Source organism: Orycteropus afer, unplaced genomic scaffold (assembly GCF_000298275.1).
Source record: "Orycteropus afer afer isolate SDZICR_OR568_19922 unplaced genomic scaffold, OryAfe1.0 scaffold00007, whole genome shotgun sequence".
In the NCBI taxonomy this organism is placed as follows: Eukaryota; Metazoa; Chordata; class Mammalia; order Tubulidentata; family Orycteropodidae; genus Orycteropus; species Orycteropus afer.
Genome location: NW_006921594.1, coordinates 17,271,878 through 17,282,664, shown reverse-complemented (window position 1 = coordinate 17,282,664; position 10,787 = coordinate 17,271,878). Strand labels below are relative to the sequence as shown.

Here is a 10,787-nt window from a genome sequence, read left to right as displayed (position 1 = left end):
TTGAACTGCCAGCCTTCTGGTTAGCAGTCAGATGCCTTAGGCACTGTGCTACCAGATCAAATATATTGTATTATCCATCCTTAAAGCAGAAGGAGTTTTGTATAATTTACAAAATACTTTCTCAATGGAGAACGAATTCTACTTACCTGTTAAAAGAATCTTAATAGTCCATACATAGCTATATGTACAGAATACAACCAAATCTTAAATTATCTGATAAAACTTTGGGAACAGTGTTGGCAAGTGATAAAGCTTAGAGGGAATGCACAATTTCTGGAAATAGCTTTATTCCTTGTAGAAGTAGAATGGAAAGCATTTGTTCCAGCACAATGCCAGAAACATATTAATATATTTGGTATGTGAAAAGCAATATTCTCATAGTTTGTACCAGATGAAATTTTATTATTTTCTGCAGTCTTGAAAGAGCAGCAGAAATTCGGTAAAGTAATAGCAGTGATGTTCTAATTATCAAAATGATGCATAAGAAATGGATATGTAAGAGAAGGCCAACGTTTCTTTGATTTGGTTGAAAACAATTTAACAAAATGTTCAGTAATGTAAATACTTGCAAGAAGACTTTCAAAAGATCATGTTAAGTTGGACACAATAATGCAGAAACAAACAGTATTGAGGATGTTTAAAGAACCCCTCTTTAAAAAAAGGAATGTTTCAAAGGAATAAGACCTTTTCTTAGTTTGTTGTTATAGTAGTTGGAAATAGTATTGAAAAATTTCCTTTCTCACTAAATTTGTTTACTTGCAAAAAGCTATAGCCTCCTCCAACCCCATCCCATCACCACAATCCTTCCACAATCTTCTTGCCCTTTATTGAGCTTATCTCCTTTCCTGAAACTTCCTACAAACATAAAATAGCTTCCATGCTGTAGTTATAACCACCTGGCTTCCAAAGTGGTGTAGTTAATAATGGAAGACAGTAGTATCGGCTAGGTCATTAGGGCTACTAGGATGGAATGTATCATCTTCAAAATGTGACTTAAAATAGCCAAGTCACACCTGAGCCTACCAGTGGCATTCCCCTCCCCCACCCCTTGCTGGGTGGCATTAAGTTGCCTTCTCTTCCACTGACTTCACCCTGGTTCTCAGGTGACATTTCAAGAATCCATGCCATTGGAGTCACCTGTTATTTTTAGGTTTGAGGTTAGCAAAGAGGAGGAGGTGATTTGGATCAGGGGCAATGAAAATGATTTTGGCATCTTCTTGTTTTTTAATCTCTCACAAGAACTCCTGGCATTCTTCCCTTCTTATTTCTCCTAGGACTGTATCTTAGGCCAGAGATTAAGGTGCAATATTAATATGGTAGTTAAGACTATGGGCTCTGGAGAAGACAAGCTGTATTTATTTCTAGTATCTTACTGAAACTCTTCTATTGAAAGTCATTGATTACCTTCTTATCAAAAAGTCCAGTCAATGTGTTGTGAAGACTTTTCTTCATTGCTATCTGTAGCCTGTCATTGATAGACTCCTTTTCTTGCTTAACGGTCTCTTTTCACTTGAATTCTTGATACCATGCTTTCAAATTCTTCTTATATGTTCATGACTGCACGCTCTTGGTTCCTTTGCTAACCATTCTTACTCAGTTAAAAAATATAGGGATCCTCTCTTCTTTTTCAGGAGCTCTGGTGGTAGCATAGTGGCTAAGTCACTTGCCTGCTAACCAGACGGCTGGCGGTTCATACCCACCAGCCACTCCTCGGAAGGAAGGTTGGGCAATCCTACTTCCGTAGTGATACTGCCTCGGAAACCCAAGGAGGGGTCGCTATGAGTCGGGGCCGACTTGACGGCACATAACAACAACAACAACAACTGGTGGTGTAGTGCTTAAGGCATTTGACTGCTAACGAGAAGGTTGGCAGTTCAAACCCACCAGCTGCTCCATGGAAGAAAGAAGAGGCAGTCTGTGTCCATAAAGATTTACAGCCTTAGGGGTCGCTATGAGTCAAGACTTCACTTGATGGCAAAAAGGTTGGTTTTTGGTTTTCTTTTCTTTTTAAACACTTTCCTGTGGAGAGCTGATTCATTTCTCAGAAGGAAGGTTGGGCAATCTACTTCCGTAGTGATTCTGCCTCGGAAATCCAAGGTGGGGTTGCTATGAGTCGAATTGACTGGACGGCAGTGAGTTTGGTTTCTGGGGTTCAGATTGTCACATCTCTGTCAAATGGATGTTTCTATTTGTATTTCTGTTGTTGTTTTTAGGTGCCATCCAGTTGGCTCTGACTTATAGTGACCCTATCCACAGCAGAACGAAGAAACACCGCCCCATCCTGTGCCAGCCTCACGATCCTTGCTACACCTGAGCCCATAGTTGAGCCACTGTGCTATCCCATTTAATTCAGCATCATTTAACTAAATTCAACATATTGTCTCTCGTGGAATCTTTAGCTTTCTCTCTACACTTCTCAGGAGCTCTGGTAGCGTAGTGCCCAAGGCGTTTGACTGCTAACCAGAAGCTTCTAGTTAACTAGTTCTAGTTAACTTCTAACTAGAAGGCTAGTGGTTCAAAACCACCCACCACTCTTCAGAAGGAAGATTGGGCAACCTACTACTTCTGTAGTGATATTGCCTCAGAAACCCAAGGAGGGGTCGCTATGAGTCGGGTCCGACTTGATGGCAGTGCATTCCTTTGTTCCTTCCACATTTCTCACCACTCTCCCAGCTTCAAACTTTAGAGTCATCTCTTGATGAGTAGAATGGAAAGGGAGAAGTTAGTGACTCAGTTTTTAACATTTTTCCTTTGAAATGTCCTCTCATGTCTGCCTTGTCTCCTCTATGATAGCTATACCCTCAAAAAACCAAACTCACTGCCATTGAGTCAATTCTAACTCATAGTGACCCCCCCACTTGGTTTCCAAGGTGGTAAATCTCTATGGAAGTAGATTGCCCCATTTTCCTTCTGTGGAGCAACTGGTGGGTTTGAACTACCAACCTTCTGGTTAGCAGTCAAATGCCGTAGGCACTACACCACCAGAGCTCCTTGGGATATAGCCTAGACTCTTGTTATTTCATAGGTTACTACCACAATGCCCTTGACGTTTTTCCTTACTTGAGTCTCTCTGTTCTCCCAATTTTTTTTTTCTTGGAAGAAAACCAGTGTTTGTTTTCTCTATAAGTCAAATCTCCTTTGCCTCATTCAGTGTGTACCATAAATTAACCCAATTCTAACCAATATATATATTTTTTTCCATAGCTTCTAGATAGGAGCGCTCTGCTTTAATCAGCAACTTCTCAGCTCCTCGCAGGCTCATCACGTCCACATGTGCATGCATTGCTCATATTGTTCCTCTTATTTAGAATGTTCTTTCCCTGGCCCACCTAATTCCCTTCCATCTTTTGTGGCTAGGGCTCAATGTTTTTCATGAAACCCTCTTTGGCATTCAACACCATCTTCTACCTCTCAACAATGACAACACTCCTTAGTGAATCTCTAAATGACATACAGTATGTATTATTTTAAAGTTATTTGTTTACATTTCTTGTCTTCCCCAAACAGACTGTGGCCTCCTCCAAGGTAGGAACTTAAGATAGCATCCTATCATTACCATGTACTCACTCTAATTAAGCTAAACTGTGACTTAGAAAGAATTCCTAGTCTGGTTGAAGTTGGAGTCTGATGATAAACTTGTACTATGGTTAACAAGTATACTTATGTCGTTAACTCATTAAAATAATAAAACAACTATTCACACTTCTATAAACCTTTATAATGTCCCCAACACTTCCATGTACATTTATTTCTTTTTTATATGGCAAAAAGGATCTCTATTTTTAAGATGAGGAAACTGAAGCTTACAGACATGAAATGACTTACTTAAAAGCTCACAGGACTGCCAAAATCTGAGACCTCCACATTATCACAATGATTTTCATCTCCCCTCCAACCTCAGGAAGATCTGACTTAAGCAATGCATATGGCAAGGAATAGAGACACTGCTTCTGTCTAATCCAACTCATTCGGTTTTCACATTGCGATGTCTGGAGCAGAGTGTGCGCTATCTTGAGTTTACTCACAGTGTTGCCTGCCCAGTGAAAAGAACCAGCTTCCGTCCAGTTTTGAAATTCAGAAACCAGGGAGTCATCTTCAACACCCTTCAACATCTTTTCCTCACCCTTCCTTGTCCATTTCTTCTCCAATCTCAGTAATTTTATTTGCCTCCATGTCTCCTGAATCTCTGCCCTTGGCCTCTTTTCATCTAGGTTACTAGTACCTTAGTCCAACCTGCCAGCATTTCTTGCCTCTGTCAGAGTCTTCTTACATCTACTCTTGCCCCCTTCGATTTGTTCTCTGGTTAGAATAGCTTTTCTGAATACAAATCTGACATGTCTCCCTATCCCCAAACACATTAACAGCTGTTTCAGTATTCATATACTAAATCTCCTAATCTGTAATACAATGTACAATGCTCTTCATGGTCTGATATCATCTCTCACCTCTCTTTGTCTTAGTTTCTGTCTGACCCATACATTCTGTAACTCAAATGCACCTGTTTCCTCCCACTATAGGCTGTTATCCTTGCCTGCGACATTTTTATTCTTACTTTCAACTTATCTTACTCCTATTCATCCCTCCCATTTTATCTCAACTACCCTTTCTCAAGGAAGCATTCCTTGACTTTTTTGACCAAGTCAATCTCCTCATGACATATAATCTCATAGCAGGATGTACCAGTTCTTCATGTATCCCAGTTGCAATTTTGTATTACTTCTGAGGTTCCAAAAAACAAAACAAAAACAAAAACAAAACTCAAATGCACTGCTGTGGAGTCCGATCTGACTCACAATGATCCCTCCTTGGGTTTCCTAGGCATATCACTACGGAAGCAGATTGCCCAACCTTCCTTCCAAAGAGTGGTTGGTGGGTTTGAACTGCCAGTCTTCTGGTTAGCAGTCAAATGCCTTAGGTACTACGCCACCAGAGTCCTACTTCTGTGGTTACTGGAGATTTATGGTTAATATCTTCTTCTCCTGATGTGAAAGCTCCTTGAGAGCAGGTATCCATTTATTTAAAATTTTTTTTTGGTTAAAAATATACTTGACATACTTGTAATTAACAGATAAAAAATGTTCACAAATCCCCTTTCTCTCCTCTTTCTAAGATATTTTCATTCCATGTCTGTCACAGAATTTTATCCTGATCGAATGCATCTTTATTTATTTATTAATAGTATGGTCATCAGTCATTTATTATTCATGGAATAAACAGAACAGGGATGAGCAAACATCAGCAGCAGCCTAGGTTACCCAAAGTTATGTTCTCATCCAAACATGTCCCAGTTCATGTTTTGGGAGGAGAATACCTAAATTCCTCTCTCCTGGGATTAAATACTAATCAGACAGCCATGTCTATGTGCCAAACTGCATGGATAGACAGCAGGGCGGGCAAAAGGCAATGGAAGAAGTCAATAAAAGGTAAAAGAGGGTAATAAAAGTGAACGGTCTCTCCCTGTAGGCATTTACTGGCCCTGTTGAGGCTATTCTAGATGGAGTGCCTCCACTGGCTTCAGAGAACAGCCCTTCCTCCTTTACTCCTTAAAGATGGAATTCTAGGTATCTTCAGAGGGCAACTGTCTGAATCACTAATGCATATACTCTACTTTATGTTCTTTAGTAGCTAGGGAGACAATGAAGGGGCAATTATAAGATAGCACACCTGTGTACCAGCACCCATTTCTTGAAGTAGGATTTGCTATATCTCCATGAGGTTTTCCTTAGTAAGTTTATTATCTAGATATTTTGTATTAGTACTTAATTTTTGACTTCTTGGTATCTTATAAGGAGCTTTGTGGTGCTATGGTTAAGGCATCAAAAGGTAGGGGTTCAAACCTATTAACCACTCTGCAGGAGAAAGAGGCAGTTTGCCTCTGTATAGATTTGCAGCCTTGGAAACCCGATGGGGACCACTATGAGTCAGAATCAACTCAGTGGCAGTGGTTTTGGTTTGGTTATCTTACGGACTAAGTGAAGTCAATTAGAGACAGCTACTAGCAATGAGGTTTTACAATTTTTTCTTGTGTTCTTATATTTTTGTATTTTTATGCTTCCCCCCATGCATGGCCTTTCTTCTTGTTGTTGGTAGCTGTCATCAAGTCGGCCCATAGACTTACGGCAACTCCGTGCACAATGGGGTTGGACAGTTGTTATTCATAGAGTTTTCTTCTTTTTAATTTATAAATATAACTTTTATTTTTATTTACTTTTTATTATTGTGGTTTATGTGAAAGTTTACGGAACAAATTAGTTTCCAATTCTATAATTTATACACATTTTGTTTTCTAACAATAGTCGCAATTCTCTCAGTGTAACAGCACTCTTTCCACTTCCTCCCTGGGTTCCCTGTTGCCATCCATCCTTCTTTCCTCCCCTTTGGTAGGTATCAGTTTAGCACATCACAAAGGCCTAGCATATAATTAAAAGCTTCAAAAGTAGTTATTTAAGGATGACACTAAATAAACTCCATTACATGGAGTTCTTGTCATGCAGTGCCTAAGGCATTTGACTGCTAGCCAGAAGGATGGTGGTTCAAACCCACCAGCCACTCCATGGTGGGAAGACCAGACAATCTGTTTCTGTAAAGATTTGCCACCTCAAAAACCCAATGGGGGTCACTATGAGTCAGAATTGACTCGATGGCAGTGGGTTAAATACACAAATAAGCTCTGATGGCTACTGTATTTCAGTTTGATAAGTGATTTGATCTCAATTTGTAGAAAACCAGCCTCAATTGACTCTTACTGCCACTGTGCCAACAATACAACAATACTGGAATCCCAGCCTTGTGGTCATGATAAGTGAGTGAGTGGACAAGCCTATACCTGGCACATTGCCACAGTCATTCTTGATCCCTACTTAGCTCAAGGCTCTAAGTTGTCAGCAATCATGTTTGCTCATAGCAATGAACTGTAAACTGAAATCCTCAATTTAAGGATTGGAGGACAAACCTAAACACTGAATTTTGAACAGATTTCCAAATATTGAGGCAATAAGCAAGAAAGCACCATATTTAAAATGTAACTGGATATAAGATGTACTATAGATACGTTAACTTGTGTTGAGGATAGAGTGCTTTGAAACTGGCACGTCATTCTAATGACCTTTGGCACCTGGGAAAGCATGATAAATAGTGGTCTGGCTTGGGCTCAATTCAGGTATGTTTCTTTCTGAATTACCCATAGGGCCCTTCTAGAAGGCAGTGTCATCTTTAAGACCACTGGACAACATAAGCCTTGAGAGTGGTATAGTAAACCAAGTGTACATTTTCAATACAGTAACAGAAGGAAATGGATGTTCATCAGATTTCTCAAATTTCATTTGAAAGGGTCAATAGTCTTATGGGTATGTGCAAGAGACAATTAAAATATAGATTAAAAAATGAGCATAATTACTTTTCTTGAGTAAAAGACTCAAGGGTATAATGACTAGCTGGAGTAAATCTTAGAATGTCGCTTATTTGCAAAATGACACCAAGTAGCTGGATAATAATTCACAGAATTCATAAAAACTTAAAAGATTCCTGCTTTAATGGAGTTTTTTTTTCTTTCTTTCTATTTTACTTATTAAGATCACCTTAATAATTCATGCATGGCAATACCTTTAATGAGCAACAAAATCTCACGTATCTCATTTAAGCTTGGCAACTCTGCTGACAGTTAATATAGTCACATACCTCTGAGCCAGCAATTGTACAGCAGCCTTCGGCTATTAGTAACTGAAACCATTCCATTTATGATGATCCCAAGAAAAGTTATGCCCTAGATGAATGGTTGAATTTTATGGTCATTTGCTAGGAAGATTTATTAATTCTTCATTTGTGGGGAGGCGACAGGACAATAATGAGCTCAAACTCTAACTCCTGTCCCACACCCTGCAGAGCTTCTTTGGCTTCTTTCTCAACAGCAGCAGTTAATCACCTTTTTCTTGGAGGGAAAGGAATTTCCATCAACATTGTGGAGCTTTCCTATGGTTAGCATTTACTTCAGATGGTGAAAGCCAGAGAGGATCACCGAAGTCAATCCTCTGCTTTACTCAAAGCAGGGGTGTAAAACACACAGATAATCTAGATTTAATTTCTTTATCAGTATTTACTAGGAGATTTTATCAAATTACCATTATTTCTTATTGATACAATGAATAGAGGAGTTCTGGTGGCATAGTGCCTAAGGGACTTGACTGCTAACCAGAAGGCTGGTGGTTCAAACCCCTCAACCACTCTTGGAAGGAAGGTTGGGCAAGCTGCTTCTGTAGTGATATGCCTCGGAAGCCCAAGGAGGGGTCGCTATTAGTCGGGTCCGACTTGACGGCAGTGAGTTCAGTTCGGTTTGGTACAATGAATAGAGCATTTGTAAGTTTTTTTTTTCATACACACAAAAATGCTCTAGGTGACAATTCCCAAGGTATTTTTCAAAATACCATGTCAAAAATTGACATTGATTTCAATACACATTTATTTGCCACATCCATCCATATGGCATCACTAATTGCTCTCTTTACAGTAAGCAGATGGATAGAAAACAGACTGCATTTAAATCGATTTTGCATCCAATGATCCCATGTGAAATGACTAGTTCTTGCTACATCTGAATTAAGTTGGAGAAGCTCAGTGATCTAGACACTGTTTTGTTGCATATATATCACTCTCTATAAACATTAGAGGAGCTCTGGTAGCATAGTGCCTAAGGCTTGACTGTTAACTAGAAGGCTGGCAGTTCAAACCCACCAGCCATTCCTCGGAAGGAAGATGGGGCAATTTACTTCCGTAGTGATACTGCCTCGGAAACCCAAGGAGGGGTCACTATGAGTCGGGTTTGACTCGACGGCACATAACAATAATAACAACATTAACATTAGAGAAGAACTAGATGGTCCCTGGCTACTGCTGCTGACTGCTCTGAAAGGGATCATAATAGGAGGTCCTGGAAAGAATAGGAGAAAAAGGTGGAAAAAAAATCTAAAAATCATAAAAAGAAAAGAGTAGGCTTACTGGTGTGATAGAGCCTGGTGGAACTCCTAAGACTACGGCCCTTAGACACCTTTCAAGCCTGGACCAAACTCACCTCTGTAGCTCAGCTTTCAGCCAAACAATAGACAGGCCTATAAGGTGAATGAAATTGGAGCTCTGGTAGCATAGTGGCTAAAGCACTTGACTGCTAACCAGAAGGCTGGCGGTTCAAACCCACCAGCCACTCCTTGGAAGGAAGGTTGGGCAATCCTACTTCCATAGTGATACTGCCTCAGAAACCCAAGGAGGGGTTGCTATGAGTCGGGGCCGACTCGATGGCACATAACAACAACAACAACAACATAAGGTGAACACCACCACCAGGGAGGTATGCACACCTTACAAAAATCAATCATACAAGATTGAAAGGGCATCATCTCCCAGGGATAAATTTCAGAAGGTAAGGTGGGATAGGAAAGAAGGATGAATGGAAACAGTAAACACAGGGAGTAAGCAGGAAGAGTGCTGTTCCATTGTGGGAATTGCAATCAATGTCACAAAACAATATGTGTATATATTGCTGAATGGAAAACCAATTAGCTCTGTAAACTTTCACCCAAGTCACAATAAAATGTTAAAAAAAAAAACAACAACCCAAAACTCAGTCACATTTGGAGTTGGGAAAACAGAACAATAACACCACAAAAACTAGTTTTCCATTGTCCTAAGTTCTAACATGCCAAATGATACCACATTTTGGTTCCCTACATGCAGACTGCATTCATACCTGGTGTAAGGAGGTAGGGGTAGAGTGATTCTGGTCCACTTGTTGAAAGTATCTGACACTAGGATCCGCTGCAGATGATAGCGACTGCACTCAACTTTGGTTGGCAGACAGTCCCTTACCAACGGGTGCCACGACAGTCCAAGATCTACTGAATATTCCAGTTCAATAGCTGAAACAGGAAGCATTATTCTGGATATAAATACATGTCTGCAGACCCAGGAATCATAAAAACTTATGCTTTCATTTCACTCAACATCAATATGTTTTTTTCCACATATTTATATTTCCTATTTTGAAATGATTACTGGTTTGATTTTCTTCTCTGTACATTACTAGTTATTATGTTAACTTCCATGTTGAAATAATTTTTCCTTTAAGAGGAGACGACCAAATAAAATTTTCTGAATCATTTCTTATAATAAGAAACTTAGAACAATCACGGCAAAGCTATTGCTTTACAGTCTATATAAATTATAATAATTATAGTTTAACATAATATATGTAGCATATATATTACATAAATATATATTATAGAAATGGTATGTAATTTAACACCTTGTAATATTTATAATATATCAATTAATTTTATGGTTAACATGCAAATACAGATAATATTAATCACAAATTTTAATGATGATTTTTTAAATAGTTGAACAAATTGAGCAGTCTTCTCAAATTGTAGCCATTCTGTGATCCTGGCCACCTAGTGCCAATTTTGCTTCTGGTATAGGTGAACTTTCCTAGAAACTGTAAAATCTCCTTGCCTATCTATCTTGTTCTGCTGCATTATGGAATATAATATAGTGGGAAATCAGAGGGGTAAGGAGGTAGCAGAAGGGTCAAAGAATTCATGCCAGTGCATGAGAGTTAGGCTGTGGGTCTATGGAAAGGTATCTCTTTTCTCTTTTGAAACACTCAACCTATGCTGCCTGTCTTATATTTCTCTTTCCCTATTCCCTTCTTGGGAACTCTGGTAGCATAGTGTCTAAGGCACTTGACTGCTAACCAGAAGGCTGGCGGTTCAAACCCACCAGCCACTCCTCGGAAGGAA

The 10,787-nt window shown here is 39.4% G+C and overlaps 1 protein-coding gene across 1 annotated transcript in view; it reads right to left on the bottom strand.

Annotated features, from left to right (window-relative positions):
• RELN (reelin) overlaps positions 1 to 10,787 on the bottom strand; it is a 710,657-nt gene that overhangs the window by 64,431 nt on the left and 635,439 nt on the right. The window contains exon 46 of the mRNA XM_007944540.1: positions 9,737 to 9,905. Within this exon, the coding sequence (XP_007942731.1) occupies positions 9,737 to 9,905 (169 nt within the window). The remainder of the gene's footprint in view (positions 1 to 9,736; positions 9,906 to 10,787) is intronic.